Genomic DNA, 25500 nt, shown 5'->3' on the forward strand with positions numbered 1-25500 from the left:
TCATTTGTGATTGGTTTGCTTTCAATTTGTTGTGTTGCTGCTTTTTCAAGAGTTGCAAGTTTGTTGGCTTTGTGGTTTTCTGGATAGTTTCAGTTTTAATTTTGAATGGCAGCTGGGGAGCACGAAGCCTCCGCCCCGCCCCACTTGCACGGGAATAGGAGCTGAATTAGGGCTGCTCAACTGGAGAGTTGCAGGCTCCCTCACACTTTTCCATTGTGTAGCTGTATTCATCTCAACATAAGTTTAAAGGAGCATCGCGTGGCAATGTGGAGACAGCCCAACAGCTGCCTCAGTGGCAGTTTAGGGGCTCTCAGATGCAGCTGCCGAGCTGTCTCCACCTTTGCCACCCCAGCAACTATTCTGCCTGGCTGCCTTCAGGTGGTGCAGGGGCTCTGATGCTCCCCTCATGGGAGAAGTTTAAAGGAGCCCCCAGCCGCAAACAACTGTTCAGATTAAGAAAAAAGTTCGCAGACCGGAACACCTACTTCCTGGTTTGCAGCATTCAATTTCCAAGTTGTTCATGAACTAAGTTGTTCAAAACCCGAGGTACCACTGTACTTTGTACGTAATTGTTTCCTACCCAGCGAGATTAACTTGCTGTCATTTCTCAGACCCAGGTTTGCCTTAATTTGCATTTGCCACACAAGTTTGCTGTCAACAAGCAGAATTCCTCATCTAGGAGGCCGATTACTTTTATCTAATGTAGCCAGAGGTGTTCAACCATTTGGGGGTCCATGGCTCCCTTGACCAACTACATTCTGTGGCGCCCCTGTGGGGCTCAGAAGCCATTATGTGACCCCTTGCCTGCCAAGCTGGCAGCCTCTCACCCTTTTTCAAACACCCTCCCTTGTGTTCTCTCAGCCTCCTCTCCCCTCTCCTTGGGCAGCTGCTGCCCCCAGTCTTTGAGCTGACCCCCTGACCCAAAGAGAGGTGCCTCTTCAGACTGCCCCACAGGGGCCTGGGAAGCAGCCCTCGGCCAGCCCCAGAGGCACCATTTGCCTGGGGAGCTTGTAGCCAGGGCTGCTGCAATGAACAGCTGTGCAAGCCTTTGGTAGGGAGAAATGCGAGAAGGCATCAGAGGGAGAGAAGGAAAGAGGGACAGAGGCTAGTGTTGCCTGCGGCAACCCATCATTTAAGGCACCCCAGGTTGCCACAGCACACTGGTTGAAAACCACTGTAATGTAGCTCCCAGTATATATATTTTCTTAAGCTACAGAGAAGTGTGTGTGATTTATTCTGTTAGCTAGCAAAATTTGGGAGCTGGATTTTCTCATGAAATTGTAAGAACTGTTATGAAGGTCATTTAATGTAATTATAACATTGCACTATTAATAACAAGTAAACTTTAAAGAATATCATAAAATAATTTTATTTGATTTAAAAAATAGGTTTGCCACTTGGCTAGAGTAGTGTTTTCCTATTCCAATACCATTACAACAATGCAAGAGAACCTGGAGCCATCTCCAAGCTTACATTCATCAGACTGGAGTAGTCCTGCATAACCAGTTATGCAAATTACTACAAGGCAACTCTTAGGCAAGGAAGACATCTTGGTCATCTACATTATATTAACAGGGTTTATCCAGAGATGAGGTCTTCCTAGTTATTTCAGTTCCCCCCCAGGAGGAACACAGAAGGCTAATCTAGACATGAGTTGTGCGCTTTCCTTTAACATTCACAATTGCAGTGCAAGTAGCAGCTGAAGGGAAGCCTGGAGTTTAACTCTCTCCCTGTGTCACAACAAAAAGCAGCTCTCAGAAGATACTATTTGCATACCACAGAAGTTCCCCTTGACACCAAGGGAGGTTTCCCTTGAAATGCAAATAAAAGTAATTTTTATTAGGAACCCAGCAATAGGAGCAAGAGTTAAAAACTCCCTCTTCACAGACCCCCAGTCCCAATATATAGAGAGAGTGTGTGTTAATTGAATTCACGAAATGAATGTCATATCTTGGCCCAGAGGCAATAAGTATTTGCTGCTTGAATAGGTCCATCTTCCTCTTTGGTTACCCAACACTTCTCTCCCAAGCTTCTTTCCATTTTCCTCATTTGGATTTTAATGTAGTAAAGAGAGCACTAGATGAACAAGTACTGGATACTTACAGTGAACAGGTCTCATACTTCACACACTGGTTTTCCCACTTGCAGAGCACTTCTGTCTTGAACATACAACCACCACACCCATATCTGCTTGATTTACATGAATTAGGAAACACAACTAGCAGTGGCCTCCCAAAGTCTGTATACACAGCTAAGGAAAATGTGCAGTCTTCAGGTGTAAAACCTACTTATGGCTTTAAGTTACATAGAAGTGGTTTTCATGTTAAAGTATGTACCACTGACAACAGCTTCATTATTTAGGCTGGTCTAACATCCTTAGCAGCTTGCCAGGAAACAACCCTGCAATCCTGAGGCAAATGCTCCTTGTTACTGATTCATTCAACCCTCTCATTTGCAATTATTTTGCTTGTCACAGGAAGTAACAGTGGACATGGAAAGGAAGAGGAAATAGAACATGTAATTTAGCAGCATCCCTGTTCCCCATAGTGTTTACAAACACAAACCATGTAAACACTCTTGCAGTTTAATCCCACTCCACATCCATCCTACAATGGATGAATAGACAGAATCTGATATTCTAAATTCTTGCGGATGAGATTTCATCCAGTGTTGTCAAACGCATTTGGTCACCACTGGAAAACATATTAGCAATAGAGGAAAATGCTAATCAAGGTTTCAATTATGAGTTAAGCAAAATAACATTACTGTTGTGAGAGTTCATTCTCCCAGGTGTCATGAAAATCTGTGGAGTTGAAGAAAGCTTTCAGGGAATCGAAGGGTAACTGAGGTTTTAAGGATGCCAAACCAAGCCAAATTTTCATCACATGCTCTCTGTGCCCTATATTATTGATGAATGAAGATGTATAACTGACATGTGGTCAGCAGGATAATCCATCTATTTAACCTTGCTGAGCAAGGGTAATCAAAGGAAGCTGAGCCTTTAGAAATATCAAAAGGCAGACAATACATGACCTACTACATTGTGAAATGTGTTTGCACATGTATATGATAAGTCTATTCAATATTCATGAGTTTGCTTCTACCAGCCTTGGTAGAGTTCTTCTGCTATGTCCAACTTGACTTAAGACTACTTTTGGTATACCTCACTGCCTTAATATTTCTTCTATACCCGCAAAACCCAGCCTACCAAGACCCCTGTAACAGCATGAACTGGGCTAGTTTCAACAACACCTTCACTTCAGTGGCTGATTTATGGGCTTGCTGGTTTCAGGAAGCAATCAGTAAATCTCAAGGAGGCTTCTGACCATCTCTAGTTATGCAGTTTTGACCTAAAAGGCATTATCCAAGACCAATGTGTTGCATATAAAATTCTTACTTACGTAAGATATAAGTAAATCTGTTCCTAATTTATGCTACTAATATAGTACAAACATGTATCAAGGACAATTTAGGTAACAGTCTTGAATTAACAGCATCTGGATACATTAATAAATAGGAACCAGCATATTTAAATAGATCCCCCTTCCCTAACACAGGGGCTTAACAAGTCCATATTCTTCATTTTAAGCACCATCTGTTGTTGCTTCATTTCTCCTCTCCTTCGTCCAGGATTTCTTGATAATACTGCATGTCCCACTGATCAAGAACACTACTGCTATGGCAGCAAAGTAGCCAGCATAGATCATGAACTGCAGGGAACAAAAAGAGAAGGGAGTGGTGAACTGAGAAGCAAAGTTCATTAACCTAAACCAGGGCCAGTCCTACCGTTAGGAAGGGTAAGACGGCTGGTAAGGTAATGTTGCACATCATAGGGCAGTAAACAGCCAAAAAATAGTGCTATCTTTAGCACAATGGGAGGTTGGCAGTCACTATTTGGATTTTATGTCTCAGGCACTAAGATGACAGGCTGTCATTTTATTATAATGAGTAAGAATCACATTTTGTGCTCCATTTTACACTCACCACCCATTTTTGCCAATGCATTTATTAGGTGTATCTAAATAGGAAGCAGTCTTCAAGCCAAGCCTGAGAGAAGCTTCCATTTCAAGTAAAACATGTGCAATGGTTTTATCTCCTGGCAACTCATTAAGACAGATAAGCATGTATTAGAACATGTATTAGAAAATGGGGTGTATGAAGGAAACCTCCTCCCCTCAGCAAGCATAGGACAAGGCACTACCCACCCCCCAATGAAAAATTGTTGCAACCAGAATGACCTCTCACACCCTGAAGCAGACAAAAGGATTTTACTAGGAAGGCTGTATACCCTTTCCCCACCCCACACCCAGCCAAAATAGGCCTTACCTGCGTGAATATGTCCAGGCCAAGCCCTTTTGCATCAACAACAATCACTGTGAGCAGAGTCTGCAATGCCAGGGCAATGAATGTATTGATGCCAAAAACAAGAGCATAGCGCTCTACACTTAGATTTGTTGCAATCTGGAAACTTCACAGAAAAAGAAGAAGAAATAGAGCATGAGTACTGAAAACAAAAGCCTCTTTTCAGGCAAACAGAAGAGATCCACACAAGTTAATAATCAAAAGAGTTGGGATCATACAGGATCAGGGCAGCCAGTGTACTGCCCTCCAGACATTGGATCCCAGCCAGCTACTTTTACCATCCAAATGGTAAGGAAGTAGGCAAACTCAAGCTGTTCAGCTATCTGAATCAGCTGTTCATGTACCAAGGTTTGGGTATAATTCTTTTGTGTTCAGATAACTGAGATTTCAGATATCTTGCATGTACAATTCTACTAACTGCAGGATGCATTCCAGCCACACAAAAGTCAAGAAGTTCTCACACATCTCTCCATTGTCCTTCCAGGTAAGCACGAGGCAATACTACAATCCAAGGACACTAAAGTCAGGTAAAATTACTTAAGGAAAGTGTGGCCTTTGAGAATGGGCCTGGCCTGGGGAGAGTCCCAAGAGTCAAACAGAGAGAACAGGAAAATCCCATTTGGTCCTTGAGCCTAAGGTTCCCCACCCCTGCTCTACATGATTGGTGGCAGCTCCAGATTTAATAACACAATGAAGTGCCACCATCATGTGTAATTTGGCCCTTAAATATTTGCATATGCAGTGATCTTATTGCTTCAACCCACAAACCAAAATACACACACACACATTGATGTCATTTCCCAGCTGAGTATATCAAAGGGAAAATCAAAGCAGTTGAGCTGGTTGTACTATCCCAGCTTGTTCAATGGAGGAAATGGAGGTGGCGTGCCCATTTGTAAAATGGGAACAGTGACCTAATTCAGTGCGGAGGAGGATAGACAAGGTGCTGAAATATTAACTGCCAGGAGCTCTGGTGATAAAATGACTGATAAGTTGCATAGGATTTGTAAACAGTGGGCAGAAGGGAGGAGCCAAGATGCACAATGGAGAGGTGACTAGTTAATCCTGACTACAGCTGAGAAGACTCAATGGGTGGGAAATCAGTCAGTCATTTTTGCCAGCTATGAATCGCTGCTTCCCAGTGCGACTGGTGTAGAGGAACAAGCAAAACTAGGGTTGAAGCTGCAAAGCATCAGATCAGCCCAATCTGATGCACATTTTATGAAGTAACTCCTATCATTCAATGGGGCTTACTTTTCTGAAAACACACATAGGATTAACTTCTACCAAAAATCAGGGTGTTTTTCTTATCTGCATTTGCTCACTGGCACAGTTTTTCAGGGCAAGTTGTACGACAGCCTTCTCTGAAGGCTTTGGGAGAAATGGGTGGTCATCCAGATGTGGTTTTAAGCTGTTGGGCGCAATAACTCCCACCCAACTCCAGTTTTGTAAGCAAAAAGCACTGTTCCAAAACAATAATTATCAGTTGGGAAGGACTGTAGCTCAATGGTAGAACACATGCTTCCCATGCAGAGATCCCAGCTTCAATCCCTCCTGGAAGGGCTGGGAAAGTTCTGTCTGAAACCCTGCAGAGCTGGTGCCAGTATCACTACTGGGGAGTCGGTGGCCCTTCAGAAGTTGCTGGTTTTACAACTCTCATAATCCCAGACCATTGGCCATGCTGGTTGGAACTGACTGGAATTGGAATCCAGCAAGAACTTGTGTTGAATATAGCTGGGCCCAGCTCAGTATAAGACAGTTTTCTTTGTTCCCACATGTGAACACATGGGAGTCTCTCGATAATGCAGTTTCCCTCCCACGACAATTAAAAGATTAAAGCTATTGATACCTATGTCCTTGCTATTCTTACTTGTGTACTGTCTATAACTACTGCCCATTGCTCAGTATTCAGCTACTGTACTTGCAGTAACTAGGACAATCTGTCTTAGTTTGTGTGCTTTCCTGAACTATTGCATTACACTGCAAAATGAATTATGCAAACCCAAAACATAGCTGATGCATGCGAATGCACTGCTTACAAAGCACTTATTGCTCTTCCTAACTTTCACCTTTACTCAAACAAATCAGCCTGGAAGAAACCCAACATATGAGGATATCATAATATGGAGAATCTATTTTTAATTCTGACATTTCTGGTTGCCAGTGTCTTACTGGCTGCATGCCCAAAGTCGCAGTCATTTGGCATGACAGCAATTAGATGTGCATTGCCAAAAAAATAAAAAGACAAATGGTTGCATAAGACAGACTGGAAACCCCAGACCTAGTTTCAAAGTGACACCAGGTACGCAAACCCGACTTTACATTGAAAACTGAACCCTCATCTGCTACATGCAACATTAGTAACTCAATTTAAAACAAAATGTCAGGCACTTTTTCTTATATAACCATAGAATCAAAAGAGTTCAAAGGGACCCCCGAGCACCATCTAATCCAACCCCCTGCAATGCAGGAATCTTTTGCCCAGCATGGGGCTCGAACCCATGATCCTGAGATTAAGAGTCTCATATTCCACCGACAAGACTCATGTTTACAATGTAAACAGCACAGATTGAATAAATGTACCCGCTGTTCTTTGCTTATATTACAATTTTCTGATTACAGTCTGGATTGACTTGTGCTACAGCAGACATAACTGAACAAGCAAGCCACGGCATTCTAAAATTCAAGAATCTAGATGCATGTTGATTGTCTTTGCTTGTTTGACATTCTTAAATGCAGAACATCAATTCAATGCTTACAATGCAATACAGCTTTGTGCTGAGTTTACTGAAACATGGATTATTAATTATAAACTGTCAGTTTGCAAAGATCTACTTACGTTGCAATTGTGATGAGCAGCATATAAAGAATTCGGAATACTACATACGAAGCATAACAGACCCAGATGTTATGAACACTGTCCATGATATATACGGCAGCAGCAATGCACAGGGAAAACATGGCTAAGGCTATCTCGCCCCAGGTAGCCCAAGATATTTTTATGTGGCCCACAACAAACACAGCCACAGCTCCTGTAAGTGCAAAAAACAAATTAATTTAGGGCAGGGTTGCCTAATCTGTGGCCCACACCCACCACTCACCCCCCCCCATTTTTTGTGGTCACCCAAAAGACAGACCTCTGAAATATGTCATTTTACATATATATAATAATAAATTGGGGGGGGGAAGAGACACCCCTGCCAAACACACACATGCCTCAAATTATCTTCTAAACAGAAGTAAAATTGGCCACACCCACTTTGATATGTGACTCCCTGGGCACTGTTCACAGGTCATTGTGGCCCTCAGCCCTAAAAAGTTTAACCATCCCCATTTCAGGGCTTCTACACTTATATGGAGCAAGCAGGCTTGAGAATTTTGAGGGCGGAGAGAAAACAGGTGGGAGGTTAATGTAGAAATGTTGCCCAGTACTAGCAGTTACAATCATTACTCAATTGTGGTTGTGCACAAAAGCCTGTGTAAGCATCGGGCTATTGCTCCAACTGCTGTTGCATTGGTCATATTCATGTACCAAACCTGGGCATACTTTGCTTGGGTAAAGCTCCTCAGGAGGTTGCTATAAACACTATCATCTCCAGACAGAATTTCAAAACACTAAAATTGCTAGCAGAATCAAGTGAGTCATCACATGCACACATCATATGAAACTCACTCAACTGTAATTTAAGGGAGTGCCGTTTACGGGAAAGGGTCTCTTGCTTGAAATAGGAAAGCATCAGTTTCGGCAGCTGCACAACGCACCTACCCTGTAGGTAAGGTATGTTTAGTCCTTTGGATCCAGTGCTTAACGTAGTCCCATAGCATGTATCTTACCTCTTTTAAAAAAATAGTTACAGAGGGAACTTACCCAACAGTGTGGAAACAGCCTCCACACCACCGTTATAGATCTTAGAGGTCTGAGAAGGCAGCACTTTTTCCCATAGACCTTGAGCATAGTTTATGACTTGGAAGTAACCACATGTTGAGAGCGCCCACCAAACAGACCAACACAGCAGAGGCCGGGATGAGTAGCACCGAAGGAAGTCCTGCCAGAGCTCTTTGATTACTTTCACAATGTCCACTTTCTGCTCCTGCATAGATGTAAAACACACACAAAATTCAGCTAATCTTTCTGTCTGTTACTTGCATGTACAGCAGCACAATAGGAAGAATACAGATCTAAATAGGGCTAAAAATAAAATAAAACTGTCTCCTATTCAAGAAGAAGCACCACCAGAAAGCAGTGCCCCGGCTATCTTTCCAATAAAAAGATGAACCCATGACACTGAAACTGAAGACCACTAGTTCAGATACATTCATGGGGTTGGATTAGATGACCCTAGGGATCCCTTCCAACTCTATAATTCTATGATTCTATGGTCCTTTTCTCATCCTGGATTGGGCCCTGCCTGATTATACATGCCACCACAATTCTTTTTGATCTCTGAATAATTGTGTTCAAAAATAGCCACTTTGTGCTAGGAAAACTGCATGATGGAATCTGGGTAGAGGGGTGAAAAGGTTGTGTGGTGCACAGAGACATCATATGAACTGGCCACCCAAAATCTTCAACTGTTATTACGTTGCTACATATACCGTAGTATTAAACAAATATAATATTCCTGTTTAGAAAACAGTCCACTCCATGTATGGACAAAACAATGGGACAGCAGGATAGTGGTTTGGGGTGGAGAATTAGTCAAAGAAATATGCAATTCTGGGGTGAAGATGGATAGAGCCAGTTCCTGCTAGCCATACCCCATATTCTCAACATTCAACAAGTAGTAGAAAGTAGGTCATTTAAATAATGGGACAGCAATGGTTGGACACATGGAGAATTCTACAAAAACCACTTGGCAAACCCTATGCCCAGAACTTCCAAGGCCCAGGGCTTGCAAAGCTTGCTCAGCCCTGCGCACCGCGACTCCCAAACACCCTACAATCGGCTGTAACACATGGACTCCTTGCCTATACTCTGTGCAGGAAAACATTTACACTATGGCTGAGGTCAAACAGCCAAAGGTTCATAGTTTGCCAGTTGTTTTTAACAAGGGAGATGGACATTTATATGCTTGATCCCAACTGCCCATGACCAAGTTGCTGTAGTAGATGACGCATTTGCACTCTGCCTTAGTTCCTTTCCAATAAATAAAAACAGCCACAGTCCCCACGGGATTGCTATGACTACGATCAAGATAAGAATTATAATACTCTTTGTATATTCAGCTATGGGGAATTATTACAGCTGAACTAAAAGGTGCAGGATGCTAAACTTTCACCACCAGCAAAACCTGCACAGACACCCTTCAAGCAATTTAGGGGGAAGGTACAAGCAGCCAGCCAGCCCATGAGGTGGGGGCGAGGAAGCTGGCCCCAAGGGGCAACACACCCTTTCCACTACCCAGCTTTGCCACTGGTCTCCCCAGCCTCTAGGGGCAGAGAGGGACCGGCAGCAAAGTTCTGCGAAATGCCTCCCTTGCTGCTGAGTTGGTGAGAGAGGAGGTGTTCCACCACCCAGCTTGGCTGCCATGTGTGGAAGGGAGATCCCCCCTCCACACATATGTACACAAACACCATCCAGGAGATGTGGTAGGGCTTTGCACCAGTTTCTTTTGAATGGAGAAGTCAATGCAAAGCTGCATCACATGACAGGAGGGGGAGGATCCAGAAAGGATTCATTCACACACACACACACACACACACAGTGGGAGACGCCACAAGAGCTTCTCGAGTAGCCCTCATGGAGTTTGCCCCCTCCATTGCAGGCGGCAGCAGAATATTTCCCCTTGTGCATACCGAGCAAGGACAATGGTAGCCTAGAAAGCACTACTCCTTGTTGTCAATGGGCTGTGCTAGTTAATATCCCTGATTAACTAAAATCAGTGGGTCATTTTCAACCAAGTTTTACTCACGAGTACACCTATTTATATTCACTGACCTAACTTAGTCATGTTCATTGCTCTGAGTAAAACTTAGTTTAGTATCACCCAGTATATTCCCAGAACAATTTTTTAAAGCATTGAAGAAGCTTTTCAGAGACTAAACAGGCAACGAACAAGATGAGCAACTTTCCCTCCCACAATTGAAACAAGCAAGCACTCCGCTCAGCCCTAATATTTAAAACCACATATTTTTCAAGGCACATCCAACTGAGGTAGGGCTGTAAACTAATCAGAATCAGCTGCCATAATTACTCAATGGAGATGTTGAAATACTTGTCAAAAGGTGCCGAAAATACACTGGCAATGGATATTCCACATCATCTTAAATAAGAGATTGTAGAGAAGACTCAGAACCCGCCATCTTTAGTCAATATCCGACACTTGGAAAGCTAGTAGTCCAATCCCTTAGGGAACCTGTAACCCACCGGATGTTATCGGACTATAACTCCCATCATCTCTGCCCAGTGGCCATCCAACAACTGCAGTGATACAGGTTAGGCCACATCTGGTTTAAAGCCACAAATAATGCCTAACCACATCTGCTTATTACTGAAGAAACAAGCTAGGGCACATCCAATGGTACAAGGGAATTATGTCTCTCATGATGGGAGCCAAGCAAACTTAGCTCTCTTAAAATCAATGGAGAGAATGGCTGTACACTGCTGCTAGTTACTCTAGCTAACTTTTTTCCCACAGGGACAAAGCAATGTTTATTAACATTCTATGGATTCTGAAATGTGTTTGTGGGAGGGGGTTATTGCCTTGTTTTTTATTTTGTTATGTATCATTTTGTATTTTTATGTTGTGAACTGCCGTGATCATCGGTTGAAGGGTGGTTTACAAATTTAATAATATTTCTTCCAGCTTTACTGATGAAATGGCTAGCAAAGTAATGTCCCAAAGCAGTATGAGTACACAGTAAGACCCACAGCAAGAGTTGCAAGTGGTACACTACTGCTGTAGTCATTTATCCTGTATGGGGTCTGAGTGAATGTAACTTTTCAAGGTGAACAAAATGTGATTTGTGAACAAAAGAGAAAGGATAACTTTCCCAACAGTAAAACTCATGGGCAGCTTGGAGCAAATTTACCAGAAAAGGGGGAAAATTCCAATACTGCCCCACACCTAAATTCAGCTCCTGTGTTTTACTGAAGTTTTAGAACTTGCATTTTTAAGAGCAGTCAAGCTGTTTTTAGAGAGTGAAAAGCCTATTAATGGCAGCCGAGTTTGTGATTCCTTAAGTGGGACACAAAACATATGCTGGAGCAAGTGTACAAATTCTGCAAAACCTGGCCAACATCAACACCTAGTCACCAACCTGACGCCCTCCAAATGCTCCAAAATCATGCTGTGCTGACCAGAACTGATGGGAATAGATGTCCAAGGCATCCAGAGGGCACCAGGGCCTCGTCTATAGGGTGCAGAAAAGAATAAAAACCTCAAATCCTACTTCCCTTTCTCTCAATGTCTGTGACTATTCTGGAGTCCTGCACGTGAATGAATGGTCTGGGAAAGAGGCAGGTAGAAGAGCTGTATTTGGTTCTGCCTTTTTGACCACAAGTTTGGAGCCAGCATGAGGCAGAACACTTCAGGTGGCTCTACCCGAGGGCGGCACAGTGGTGCCAAAGAAGACATACTGCCTCCAGTTTCCATCAGCTAAGGAAACACAAGTTCCCTCCTCAGCACAGGATAAAGAGGAACAACTATAGAGCTCTATACACAAAGATGGGGGGGGATGCAGACTGATGCAAGATCTTCATGTGTATTCTCTCCTCTCCCACAAAGCCTGCTGCCTGGAATTTATAATCTGTAGGGTTCCACCAGGATGTTTAAGATTATATGTGCTTAGGCCAAGACCAAGCTGTATTTGCAGTTTGCTTGTGTACACAGTCCGCAGATAAGGGGCTTTTTTGCCATTCCCTGTAACTAAAGAATCTCTTTTTACAATGGACTTTTTCTCCATTCAGAACTCTCACCTCAACATCAGTGCACTGAGTAGGCTGGTGACACAGCACTGACAATACATTCAACTTTCAATGTATAGAATACAAGAACACAATATGAAAACACCTGAGTTGAAAAATGTCAGTAGAAGGCAGGGGTGGGGGAGAAATGAATGAGAGAATAGGAGAGGAGGAGGAGGAACAGTATTAGCCTATACCAGGATACACTGTTGTGCTAATTTACATAGAACTGAAGAAAGTGCTGCCATCTATCCATACAGGTTCTCCCCGCTTCATGCTAATCCTCTGCTAGGGAAGCAGAGCTTGACTGGGAAACTTTAATTCCATGGAATGCTAAGAGCTTTAATTACCAATTGTAGCCTAGCAAACAAAACAAGAACAAGAACACAGAACCCTTTCTGGCCAAGGGACAGGATTTTTAAAAAGTAATTTCTAGATTTGTTTGCACAATTGCAGAAGTTTGCTTTCTGCTGAAGTGTCAGGCTTCACTATGTCCTGCAAACTCCTTTAGAAGCATCTCCACACAAGCGTCTCACTTTTTCTGACCCAGTCTTCACTTCATTGGTTCTTATCTCTGGACCTAGTTTACCCTGACAATTGGCCAAAACTTCTCTATAGGCTCTCCTAAGAAGCTTGTGGTAACATTTGTACTTGCAAAGAATGTCTAGAGTTTAAAAGTATCGTATTCTTAAGATGGATAGTAGCCCACCTTCAGAAACACACAAGCATAAGCTGTTCTTGGAGCTACCACCTGCCCTCCCCAGCAACAATAGATTCCCAAAAGAATCTCCTTTCTTCTCTCAGGCCTTTTAAGATCTTGTTTTTAAGTTCCTATGGAATGGTTAGTGGTTTTAGCATAAGCATTTGATGGTTCCAGTTTCTGCACTCTGTACGGTATTTGGCTGTGCTTGATTTTTGTATTTGGCTTTTATGCTGGCTTGTTTTATGCGATTATAGATTTTTATTGTAATACTTTATTTTTCTCCCTTTGAATACCTAGAAGATTCATTTAACAAGGCATCTCATAAACAAGAATAATAAATAGGAAGTTAATAAAACTAGCATATTTGATTGGCCTGAACTTGTACTTGTTTCAGCAGGCAATAGGACTCGACTGCCAGAGGCATGCTGAAGATCACATCCCCAGAATTTAAAGTGATCAGACACCTGAAAACCCAATGAACTGCCCTGACATGCCACAAGCAACAGACAATGTAATGGTCAATTAACCCAACAGAGATTTTCTGTGCAATGAGAGATCTGCACCTTCCATTCCCCTGGAAACAGCATTATTGCTTACCTGTTGCACTGCTGGATGCTCATCTCTATTTAAAGGGATCTCCGATTCAACATCTTCCCACCCAGGAACCCTCTTTAAGGCAGGATCTACAACCTTCGTTTCCTTACTGACCTGGGTGCTTGACTGTCGATGGTGAAAGAAAAGGCTTTTCTGTGGCATGGGCAGAAACCAGGCCATGGCGAAGGCAACGGACACAGCAGTGAGAGAGATCACATTCAAATTGAACAGAGGCCAGTCAAATACAGACACCAGGATTTGTCCAGAAACAGAGCCCACTGTAAAACCCACAAGCGCAGCACTCCGACAGTAGCTTGTGACTTTTTGATACAACGTTAGGTCCACAACGCTATAGATGTAGGAATAATAGGCAATTTCCGTGGCAGTCACCAGTCCATAAAAGAACTCCAGGAACTGAATAGCCAGCAGTCCTTCTGCATAAAGCAGCATAAACCATGTCACTATAAGGCTTAGTCCTTGTAGGAGGATGACAGGCTTGTAGCGGAGATAGTCTGTTGCCAGGAAGACAGGAAAGAGCAGCACCAAATAGGAGTAAGTCCATACTGGATAAATTTCATTGAAGACCTAAATGAAGAAGAAAAAGATATGAACATTTGTTAACAGAAAATTCATATTCTAAGAGGTGTAACTTACAGCTCATTCAAATACAAGCTTTTGCGTAACATCAAACTGTGCAAGGGGTAGTTGCCAAGCAAATTCTCTCTAGAGAGGCTATTATACAGCCAGAGTCCCTTGGAAAGCATGGAGCATCTGATGGCATTTGGTAGTCATTTCTAGAGAGGGGAAATGGAGAATGAGAAGAGTATGCTCGCTGGTCCACACTGCAACCTCACTCCATCACCCCAGTGTGAGTTTAGAAGAAACAACCTCATGAAGAACAGCTATTTCCCCCTCATGTTTCCCTATTCATGGTTTTAGGATCGAGTCAGAGATATCCTGCTCTGTTAAGGAAAGGATGGGCAACCTGTGGCCCTTCAGAACTTGTTGTTGAACTCCCACTCGTCTAGGCATCCCCAAACTTCGGTCCTCCAGATGTTTTGGACTACAATTCCCATCATCCCTGACCATTGGTCCTGTTAGCTAGGGATCATGGGAGTTGTAGCCCAAAACATCTGAAGGGCCGCAGTTTGGGGATGCCTGCACTAGTCCATAGCTGCCAAGTCTCCCGTTTTTCGCGGGAAACCCCCGTATTTTAAACCGTTTCCCGCCAGCAGCCCAAGTTGAAAAAAATCCCATAAATCCTCCAGATTTCCTACCTGCCAGGGAGGTCCTGGCGCCACCCGATTTCCTGTGTTCATACATGGGTAGCGCAGCTCCGGAAGTCGCTTCTACGCATGCCTGGACATACATAGAAGCGACTTCCGGTGCCACTCCGTCCATGCCTGGGCACCGAAAATCGGGTAGAGCAGCACCGGATGTTGCTTCTACGCATGTCCAGACCTGCATTTTTCGGCGGGAGACTTGACAGCTATGCACTAGTCCCAGGCTGCATGGCCAATATTCATGGCTGATAGGAGTTGGCAGTTCAGCTACATGTAGAGAGTCAGAGGTTCCCCATCCCTGTATTCTGGCTCCACCCCACTGACCTTTACCCCACTGCAAGGATTGATTTTTATGTGTTCACCGCAGAAAAATAAACTTTTGCTGGCTAGGGAGGGAGAAGAGAAGGTAAAATAGGTTAAAAAGAGTGGTCCAAAATTAAAGTTTCAGAAGCAGTGCCTTACTAGGGTTGGCTGGCATGACACTTTATTAATCTCAGGCTCGGACACTGCAGTAGTGGTACAGGCTGATACGGTATTTCCAGCTTGAAATGTACCAAATACATATTGAAACAGAGTGCATGTGGGGTTAGTTGGAAAAGGCAATAGAAGATGACCCTGTAATGTTTACAAGTCCATTTGCACGAAAAAGTTATGTGTTGTGTTGTTTTTGTGTTACTTCTCATTATTTTTAAGCCTTTGCAAGAAAGACCAAGATGTATAAAAAGCAGCAGTGATCTAAGTGGATAAAAACTTGTAGGACTGGATATTTCAGAACCTTATCACAAAATCTCCAGAAAATTTTGCTGTCATCTGCAACAGTCAGAATAAAATCATTTGCAAGGACTTACAGATTGCTGAAGGTTGAGACAGTCTGCTTCATTGTCATTACAGTATTCATAAAAGGTAAAAAAGAATCCAGTTAAAAAACTGATAGAGGTAGGAGAACTATGGAATTTGTTTCATGATTTCTACTTAGCAAGCATCCAAGTGATAGCTGTCCTACGCATTACAACCTGTCTCCAAGGGCAAAATTTTAAAAGTATGGTTTCTCATAAATAAGTCCTATTCACATCAATTGGATTACTCCTTGGAAAATATGTTAATGGTGCAGTCTTCAGCAAAGGTCTACCTGTTCATTATGGCACAAGGTAACTCCTGGCATTACTGAAATTGGGCCTTTAACTGTTTCCTGGACGGATTTCCTCCCTACTAAAGGTGTTCAGCCCTTTAATGACTAGTTTCCTAAATCCAAATGGCATTATTTTCCTGATCTGTTTAACTTTGTTTTATTAGCTTTCCTTCTGCAAGAAACAGAAATGAATTTATTTATTTTTAAGAAAATGAAGATCAAGCATGTGCACTCTCTCCAAAACGCAGACAATAGAAAACTGAAGCAGGGAGCAGGTGCCAAAAGCGTCCACAGGTTTAGAAGAGGTTGAAGGCCAGCAGCACACCAACTGTAGATTCTCTCAACAACTTTGAGTCAACCAGCTCACAGCTGCTGATTGCAGCCTATGCTGATGATGATGGACAACAAAGATAAACTCCCCAAGCCCTCAACCAAGGGTCAATAATGCTTAGGTAGTCCATACAGGATGGCCTAGGCCTGCAGCTTGGATGAATAGCTGCAGGCCAAGGCTTGAATGAGAAAACACTAAAATGCAACAGGCAGCAACTCAAGTCTCCATAATAACTGAGTGGATGATGGCAATTCCAAATAACCGTTACTGTAGACGCAAGTTTGATCTAGGTGAGGGATGGGCAGAAGATAGACCAAGATCTTCTGGTAGGATTAATATCACTCATTTGCACTACCACCATGCAAATCATAGAATCATAAAAGTGTAGAGCTGGAAGGGACCACAAGGGCCATCTATTCCAACCGCCTGCAAAGCAGAAATCTTTTGCCCAAGGTATGGCTTGAACCCATGACCCTGAGATTAAGAGTTTCATGCTCTACCAACTGAACTACAAATATATGGTTAAAAATTATGAAATGGGTCTCCAAATACATGTTTGGGTTAAAAGTGGGTTCTGGGTCTAAAAAGTTTGAAACGTATGGCTCTATATGATTCCACAGTAGATCAACAATTATTTTTGAATCCAAGTCTGGGATAGCTGAGTTGGTAGAGTGTGAGACTCTTAATCTCAGGGTCATGGGCTCAAGCCCCACTTTGTGCAAAAAAAATCCTACATTGCAGGGAATTGACCTAGAGGACTCTTGGTGCTCTCTTCTAATTCTACAATTCTATGAATCTAAGTTGTCTAACAAAGGACTCTCTCCTCCCATTATACTTCTGAAATTACGGAAGGAGAGGTGATCACATGCGGAAAGGACTTTTCTTAAATACTGTAAGGATTATGAGCTATATTGATTTCCAGCACTCAGAATAAATGTGTGGGCTCAGGATTCTTTAATTCAAGCTGCATGCCTTTTGCACAGGGATGCAAGATTCCAGTAAAAATATAAGTAAACCCCACATGCCCACCCTGATCTATCAATCTCTGCATACAATGCAGTATACCAGTGACAGCAGGGACCCCATCGCAGGCTAGTGACGTAAGTTTGGCAAGTGCAAGTCAGAAGATCCACCTGCTGCTGCTCAGGACAGTGACAAACTTTCCCGCCGCGACATCCTCTTTCCCTCCCGCTTCCACCAAGGGGATCACGCGCTTATGAATCTACCAGTAATTCTGACTTCCCCTATAGCTCCAGCAGCCAGCCATTCATCAATACCGAGTCCCGGGGAGCTTTAGCATTCCAAACCAAGAGATGCCGGAGGGGCTTCAGCCTACCTGGAATTCGGCGCTAGCGAAGGGTCCTCTGCACATGTTCGAGAGCCCTCTCTCCTTAGCATGACCGACGGCTGAGGTGGAAACACAAAGCCCCGGGCTACTAGCACTGAACTTTGGGAGTAAAGCTCTACAGAGCTCGGTGGGGCTTACTTCCGAGGAGACACGTGCCCCGTCCCCCCGCAGACGAATCCCCTCTTCGAAACGCTACGGACTAAAAATGCCGCCGCCCCGGAATACCTGAGTCTCGGTGAGGTTCTTGTCCGGTCCCAACAGGTAAGGCGTGAGGAAAGGTTCCGACGGCCGCAAGTTGGCGAAGAAGCCGTAGCCGCACAGCACCGCCGTGGGCAAAGCCCAGCCGAAGGCGCGCGGAGCCCGCCCCACGCGGCGAGGCAACAACACCCGGGACCGGAGCCCGTCCAGAACACCCTGCGCTTCCATCCGACGAGCCCCGGGATGGGGCGTCTCCGCGTACGTACGTCCCTCTCGCTCTCTTTCTATCTGAAGCGCACCGCTCGCTCGGCTCGCACTAATCTGCACCGCTGCCCACGCGGCTGAGTGCCAAAGGCACCTTGGCCCTGCGCAGTAGCGCGCGCGCCAGGCACGCCCCGCCACTTCCGGTATCGTTTGTTTGTTTGTTTTTTGTGGTACCGGTAGTAGGAGCGCGGGGCGGGAATCTCTGTTCCGTCCCGCAGAGCGTAATAAGGAAGTGCGATGCGGGGGCTCAGGAGACGGTCGTTGAATTGGAATTTAAAGAACTGCGCCTTTGCTGCAATCTGAGAGGTGTGGCTTGCGGATGACCCCACACAACACACGCATAGGCACACTGGGCTCTCTGGTTTTTTAAAAAATAAATATACCTTGCCGACAAAGGTCCGTATAGTTAAAGCTATGGTTTTCCCAGTCGTGATGTATGGAAGTGAGAGCTGGACCATAAAGAAGGCTGATCGCCAAAGAATGGATGCTTTTGAATTATGGTGCTGGAGGAGACTCTTGAGAGTCTCATGGACTGCAAGATCAAACCTATCCATTCTGAAGGAAATCAGCCCTGAGTGCTCACTGGAAGGACAGATCCTGAAGCTGAGGCTCCAATACTTTGGCCACCTCATGAGAATAGAAGACTCCCTGGAAAAGAACCTGATATTGGGAAAGATTGAGAGCACAAGGAGAAGGGAATGACAGTGGTTGGACAGTGTTCTCGAAGCTACCAACATGAGTTTGACCAAACTGCGGTAGGCAGTGGAAGACAGGAGTGCCTGGTGTGCTTTGGTCCATGGGGTCACGAAGAGTCGGACATGACTAAACAACTAAACAACAACAACAACAACTATGTAATGATGCTTCTAAGTGATTTTTTTGATTTTTCAATATTATTATCTCAATACCGTAGCTGTCTTCATCCGAGGTCCCAAGGCGGTTCACAAGTCATCTATATAAGGGAATGAGCGTAGTAAAGGGGGGGGCAGGGGGGCAGCTGCCCTCCCCCAATAAATCAATGCAAATCAATAAAAATACATAGCTAACTGAGGTTCTGCCCCCCTCCTAACAAAAGACCTTTCTTCTCCACCCCCCCTAACAAAAATTCCTATGGTTCCTGAGAGAGCGTCTCAGGGGCTATGGGATTTTGCAGATCTCCTCGGCAGGTGTCTTTCCTTAGGCTACATATTTGACCCTCGGATCCAGCCGTCAGATCAGTCAAAAGTCACTGTCAATAATATCCGGAGTCAGTTTTGAACCATCTGAATGAAAGATGAAGCTGGAACATTGGTGGAAAGGTTGCTGTGTAGGATCCAATGTTGATTAGACATTAGAAACCAAGGCAAACTTCTTGACATGGAAACTGCTAGAAGCTGGCATGGGAAACACTTGTGTAAGTAAGTAGTCAGTAATGTGTGAAAGTATATAGACCCAAGTTCAGACCCCACTAGACCCAGCATCTGTGCTCTCTTACAATAGGAGCCAGCATGGTGTAGTGGTTAAGAGCAGTGGACTCGTAATCTGGTGAACCAGGTTCGCTTCCCCCGCTCCTCTACATGCAGCTGCTTGGTGACCTTGGGCTAGTTACACTTCTCTGAAGTCTCTCAGCCTCACTCACCTCACAGAGTGTTTGTTGTGGGGGAGGAAGGGAAAGGAGATTGTTAGCAGCTTTGAGACTCCTTAAGGGGAGTGAAAGGCAGAATATCAAGTCCAAACTCTTCTTCTTCTAGGTTGTATTCCACTAAGTCCTACTCAGAGTAGACCCTAATGAACCCTAATGATGGGCACCTCACTCAGTCACCTTGGGCCAGTCACTGTCTCTCAGCCTAACCTACCTCACAGGGTTATTGTGAGATTAAAATGGAGAGGGGACAACAAAGTACACCACCTTTTGCTTCTTTGAAGATAAAGTGGTATATAACTGATTAAAAATTCCTTCCAGTAGCACCTTAGAGACCAACAAAGTTTCTCATGGGTATGAGCTTTCGTGTGCACGCACACTTCATTTCACACTTGTGAAAGTGTGGTGTCTGAAGAAGTGTGCATGCACATGAAAGTTCATACCAATGACAAACTTAGTTGGTCTCTAAGATGCTACTGGAAGGAATTTTTTTATTTTGTTTCGACTACATCAGACCAACACGGCTACCTACTTGTAACTGATAAAAAATGGAATGTCCATTAACTTCAGTGGGTCTACTCTGAGTACAACTAGGTTATCTTATCAAGCATATTGTTGTCCTATGTTTCCTTTAAAGTATCTCTCTCACACACACAATTAGATAAAAAGTTGTGCCTTAATTAAGCATCTGACCTTGTGGCTGCAGTTGACATGAATTTTAGGTGATGCAATTGTTATCTGAACTTTCAAAAAACAAAGAGGCTCTAAATAATATGGTGTCACAACTACTACCAGTTCTCATGACTGTTTTGCCTATCATTTTGTAGTTTATGACCCATTGATCTGACACATTATTTTTGAATCTGTGTTGCCACAATTGATCCAGATCTAGAAATAGCAGGAGGAATCCTTGAGAATTAGTGTACTAGAAGGTTACTAGCCACAAGGCTTCCGTTCTGTACACTCAACAGCATCCTTTCTCTTTCCTTGCTGAACTTCAACTGAACCTCTGTTATTGAGTTTCAGGAGTTTTACCCTGATCCAAGGTCAGATCTAAAAATAGTCTTTGCTCTATATTAGGGGAAATGTCCACAATATTTAGAATAGGCCCAGGTCTTTTACATAGAGGGACCACATCAATATTGACAAACAGTACATTCTTCCTGAGAGTCTCTCAAATGAATGTACACACACACCCTGGACTCTCAGGGGCTTTAAAAGGAGTGGAAAGGGCTCAGGAAACAGGGCTGCTTCTGTGTCTTGCCTAGATTAGTCTAGAACAGGCACCCCCCAAACTGCGGCCCTCCAGATGTTTTGGCCTACAAGTTCCATGATCCCTTGCTAACAGGACCAGTGGTTGGGGAAGATGGGAATTGTAGTCCAAAACATCTGGAGGGCCGAAGTTTGGGGATGCCTGGTCTAGAACAAGACTTCAGTCTAGACTACATCATGTAAGGAGTTTCTCCCCTCTGAAATTTTGGGGAGCCTGAATCTTCATCAACCTAATAACACAACCTGGATCCCTCTCTCAGTTGAATTTTGCATGAAGTACAGAGTGAAGTCACCTCAGAACTTGTCTATTTCACCAGAGTAAACCAGTTTCAGTTATTGCTGAAGGCGCTCTCAAAGCACGTTGTAGCAAGCATCATGCACGAGACTGTTTCTGCCTAATGACTAAGCATGGTCTTTTGAAATTTCAGGTGTAGTCACCCAGGAATCATCTTATTCCACATAAGATCAGCTGAATGTATTGCAAAAGAGAGGGCCAACAGACAGAAAGGGAAAATAATATTTCCTGGTTATAGTGTACCTGTTAAAGAGCTCCTGATTTTATTAAGATGTGAGCTAACGGGGGACACTATTAGAAAGTTTAAAATGCTGGCCTGAGTTAAGCTACATAAATTCCAAACAGAATAATCAATGATGCAATATTGCATTAATTATAAAGTACTAAAATTATTTGTTTTAAATTATCATGCAAATATTGAGCTACCTGGATGTCAGCAACTGAATACTGTGGGACTTCCAAGTAAACATGAATAGAATAGTGTTGTTGGTCTCAAACTCAATTTCCCACCTGTGAAATGAGCCTATTTTTAGCCAAATCATCCTTGCTATTATGAGGGATTAAAGAAAAGATATGAAAAGCTTGCTTTGTTTTCATTAGCATATTTTATGGGAGTGAAGACATTGCAGTGAAATCATTTTGCCAAGGTGTGCTCAAGGACCACACATACAACAAAGCAGAGCTGTAGCTCCCTTCTTTACTTTTGCAGGTTTCTCTTCCTTGCATCCTAGGATTTCCCTCTGCTATGTTAACCTGGAGAAAAGCAATGACAAACCTAGACAGCATCTTAAAAAGCAGAGACATCACCTTGCCAACAAAGGTCCGTATAGTTAAAGCTATGGTTTTCCCTCTAGTGATGTATGGAAGTGAGAGCTGGACCATAAAGAAGGCTGATTGCCGAAAAATTGATGCTTTTGAATTATGGTGCTGGAGGAGAATCTTGAGAGTCCCATGGACTGCAAGAAGATCAAATCTACCCATTCTTAAGGAAATCAGCCCCGAGTGCTCACTGGAAGGACAGATCCTGAAGCTGAGGCTCCAATACTTTGGCCACCACATGAGAAGAGAAGACTCCTTGGAAAAGACCCTGATGTTGGGAAAGATGGAGGGCACAAGGAGAAGGGGACGACAGAGGATGAGATGGCTGGACAGTGTTCTCGAAGCTACCAACATGAGTTTGACTAAACTGTGGGGGGCAGTGAAAGACAGGAGTGCCTGGCATGCTATGGTCTATGGGGTCATGAAGAGTCGGACACGACTAAACAACAACAAAATGTTAACCTGAGTTATCTGCATTGGTAAAGGCAGGTGACACAGTATATCCATGTACCGGTACTAATGTTTGTGCAACACCCCTACAAATAGCTGGATGTCAGAGGCTAAGCTAGGATAATAGCTGATTGTTTAATACCAATACAATATTATTTGCCAAAACAGAAATGGAAAATAAAATCCAGTTTAAATAAAGTACAATGAATACAGGAAGAATAATATTCATATGGTAAGCATATGAGCTGGCTGTGTGCAGGAACTTTGATCAGAAAAACATAATAATGTTGCAACCCAGAGTTTGAGTCGGATGCTTTGAAGTAAACTCATTCTTCACAGTTATAAGAAATAACAACAATGAATGATTTGTTAAAAATTTAACATGCTTGATAAAGTGAATCAGATGCATCTAGCAGTAGTCAGCTTGGCAAAAAACCTCACATTTTTAAAAACAACCACTGCCTCAGATTAGATCTATTTAAGCACTTAATCCAGTTTTCTATGATTTGGGCCAAATTGCATGAAAGTCATGATGATATTTCTCAAAATTCTTTTTATTTACTCCAAAGCAGATGTAGACTGAAATTGATTAAGGTTTAACCCAGGCATGGCCAAACTTGGCCCTCCAGAGGTTTTGGGACTACAACTCCCATCATCCCTAGCTAACAGAACCAGTGGTCAGGGATGATGGGAATTGTAGTCCCAAATCATCTGGTGGGCCAAGTTTGGCCATGCCTGGTTTAACCCTTTTCCCCACCACCATTTTCACTATAGAAATTGCTCCTCACTTCTAAATTGATGTTAGCCCATGTGGGGGCTCTCCCATTCCTCAACTAGAACTAATAGCAGCTTTGCGATAATTGATTTTAGTTGGGAAAAAACAGTGGGGAATGGCGTTAAATGCCTCCAATAGCACCAGTTGATTTTATACCTTTAAAAAATAAGAAAATGTCTCCTACATCATATATAGTTTGGGCCTTTGTTCCACAACAGGAAAGAATGCAACAACATTTGCTATTCATAGAAGGATGGGGAATCTGTGCCCCCTCCAGATTGTGCTGGACTCCAAATCCTATCAAGCAGCAAGTATGGTCAGTGTTCAGAGATGATGGAATCTGAAGTTAAGTTCCTGCACCCAGGCTGCAAACTTTACTCATTGCACCACACTGGCTGAGCCATGATTTCAGTGTTTTTGAACTAATTCCTTTCTAGCATTTCCCCTCATACAGTGTCAGTTTTGTTATACAGAAATAAGAATACAACGCATTTTCTTTGCCTCTTAGTAGCAGTCCAAAGGTCTTGCGGATCAGTGATTTTTAAAGATGTTGGAATAAAAGGGAGCTGCAACCAAGTGTGCTTTTAACACATTAGATATGCATTGTTTTGCATTTCATTCAGAAAATACAAATAACAGATCCTGAAAAAGTGTTAAGCACCTTGCAGAAAGATTTACCACCCGCTTATGAATTTCAGTGTTAATCCACCTCCAAAGTCATGGAAGGAAGACCTGTCCATAAATAGTTAGCAAAGTACATGACTGTGCATTTGGAGACATACCTTACATAACCATTTCTACTCATCTTAAATTATTCTCTAATATGCGGTGTACAGTACGTTCTTTTAAATGTTTTCCCCACATACAATGAAGTCAATAATTGTTTGAAGCACAAACATCTAGCTGATACGCAGAAAATCACAGAACTCTACAATTCTATGATTTCCTACTTATATTTGCGAACTACCCTTTTATTAGGCAAGTTTGGAACTCATCTGAGATAATGTAGAACCAATTGCGGTGTCTACTTAGATCAGTTATACTGACAAATGTTGTGAATGTTCATTTATCAGCAGCAACAGCTTTTGTGAAGAATCAGAACAGTGGCTCCTGTGGCTGTAGGGGAGCTCCTGAGGTCTTGCCCAGGTGCCCCCTCTGAGCTGTCTTCTTGGTCATGAGGGTGCTTACCTTTTCTCTCCTGAAGGAGGAAGTTGAAAGAGCAACGCTATTATTCCCCACTTCTCTTTCAGCTCTATGCCCTTTCCAAGGCTGAAATTAATTCTGCTGGATCCAACTTCTATTCAGGTCCCATAGTAAGGGAAATACGTGCACTATCTTTCTGTCTCTCATGGAGGTGGGATGTGATCCGCAGAGAAGAAATGAAAAGTGGGTGGTGTTGATAGCACGGTCTCAAAAATCCAAATGTGCTTACAGGCCTACAAAAGTTGGTGACCCCTGAATTAGAACAAGACCAACTAACCTCACCTGAAGGAATGGCTCCTCAGAATCCTTTGGTAAACAAAGCTCATGTGTCTGCTGACAGCTCACTGATCAGAGACTCCTGAGTCCTGACCCCACTCCTCATTCCTGCTCTTACTATCTGGTTGAAGCATGCTATTCTGAGCATGGAAGAGGGAAGGTGGGAAGTGCAGAAGAAGGCAAAGGCAATGATTGTAATACACATTAAGGTATCTATTCACAGTGATAATGGAAAATACAATTGCTTGTTTATCTTATGCATTCACAGTACTTAAATAGGTACGAATGTCTTTTAATTGAATTTTCAAAGCTATTCCAATCCACAGCTTAAAGTGCTTTGGATACGCACACCCCTAATCACTCTAAAAGAGTTTTTTTGTTCTGGTTTCCCCTTTTAAAACATCTGGTATCAGCAAGCTTAAAGGTTGTGGGGCTTTCAGTATGATAGTCTTCTGTTCAGCCCCTAAAACACATCACAACCAAAGAGTTCGATCCGAAGTACAATACTCTGATTCCATGTTTTTGGAACGACACGAAGAAATCGGGAAAATATCGGTGGCCTGAAGTAGTTCTTGACTAAGCCACCACTGTTAATGTTGCCTGTGAACACCTGAAAACAAGCATAACAAAATGAGTGGACAAAAGTGCAGAATGAATGCACAATGAGTAGA

General features: G+C 43.2%; 2 protein-coding genes across 3 annotated transcripts in view; both read right to left on the reverse strand.

Moving 5' to 3' along the window:
• Positions 1-522: 522 nt before the first annotated feature.
• Positions 523-18213, reverse strand: SLC19A2 (solute carrier family 19 member 2). Of its 2 annotated transcripts, none has more exons than XM_035115047.2 (6): positions 17882-18213; positions 13680-14150; positions 8231-8453; positions 7202-7394; positions 4327-4468; positions 523-3710 (listed from the first exon to the last, which is right to left on the reverse strand). In XM_035115047.2, exons 1-6 carry the CDS (start codon positions 18080-18082, stop codon positions 3585-3587), a joined length of 1356 nt encoding a protein of 451 aa, XP_034970938.1. In that variant the 5' UTR covers positions 18083-18213; the 3' UTR covers positions 523-3584. The 2 variants fall into 2 exon arrangements, with proteins under 2 accessions (XP_034970938.1, XP_034970934.1); XM_035115043.2 differs by having other exon boundaries at positions 13569-14150.
• A 5038-nt stretch (positions 18214-23251) lies between these two features.
• Positions 23252-25500, reverse strand: part of F5 (coagulation factor V) — a 38013-nt gene continuing 35764 nt past the window's right edge. The window contains exon 25 of the mRNA XM_035115560.2: positions 23252-25439. Coding sequence (XP_034971451.2) covers positions 25293-25439 — 147 coding nt within the window. The 3' untranslated portion in view covers positions 23252-25292. The remainder of the gene's footprint in view (positions 25440-25500) is intronic.

This window comes from Zootoca vivipara, chromosome 4, assembly GCF_963506605.1.
Source record: "Zootoca vivipara chromosome 4, rZooViv1.1, whole genome shotgun sequence".
In the NCBI taxonomy this organism is placed as follows: domain Eukaryota; kingdom Metazoa; phylum Chordata; class Lepidosauria; order Squamata; family Lacertidae; genus Zootoca; species Zootoca vivipara.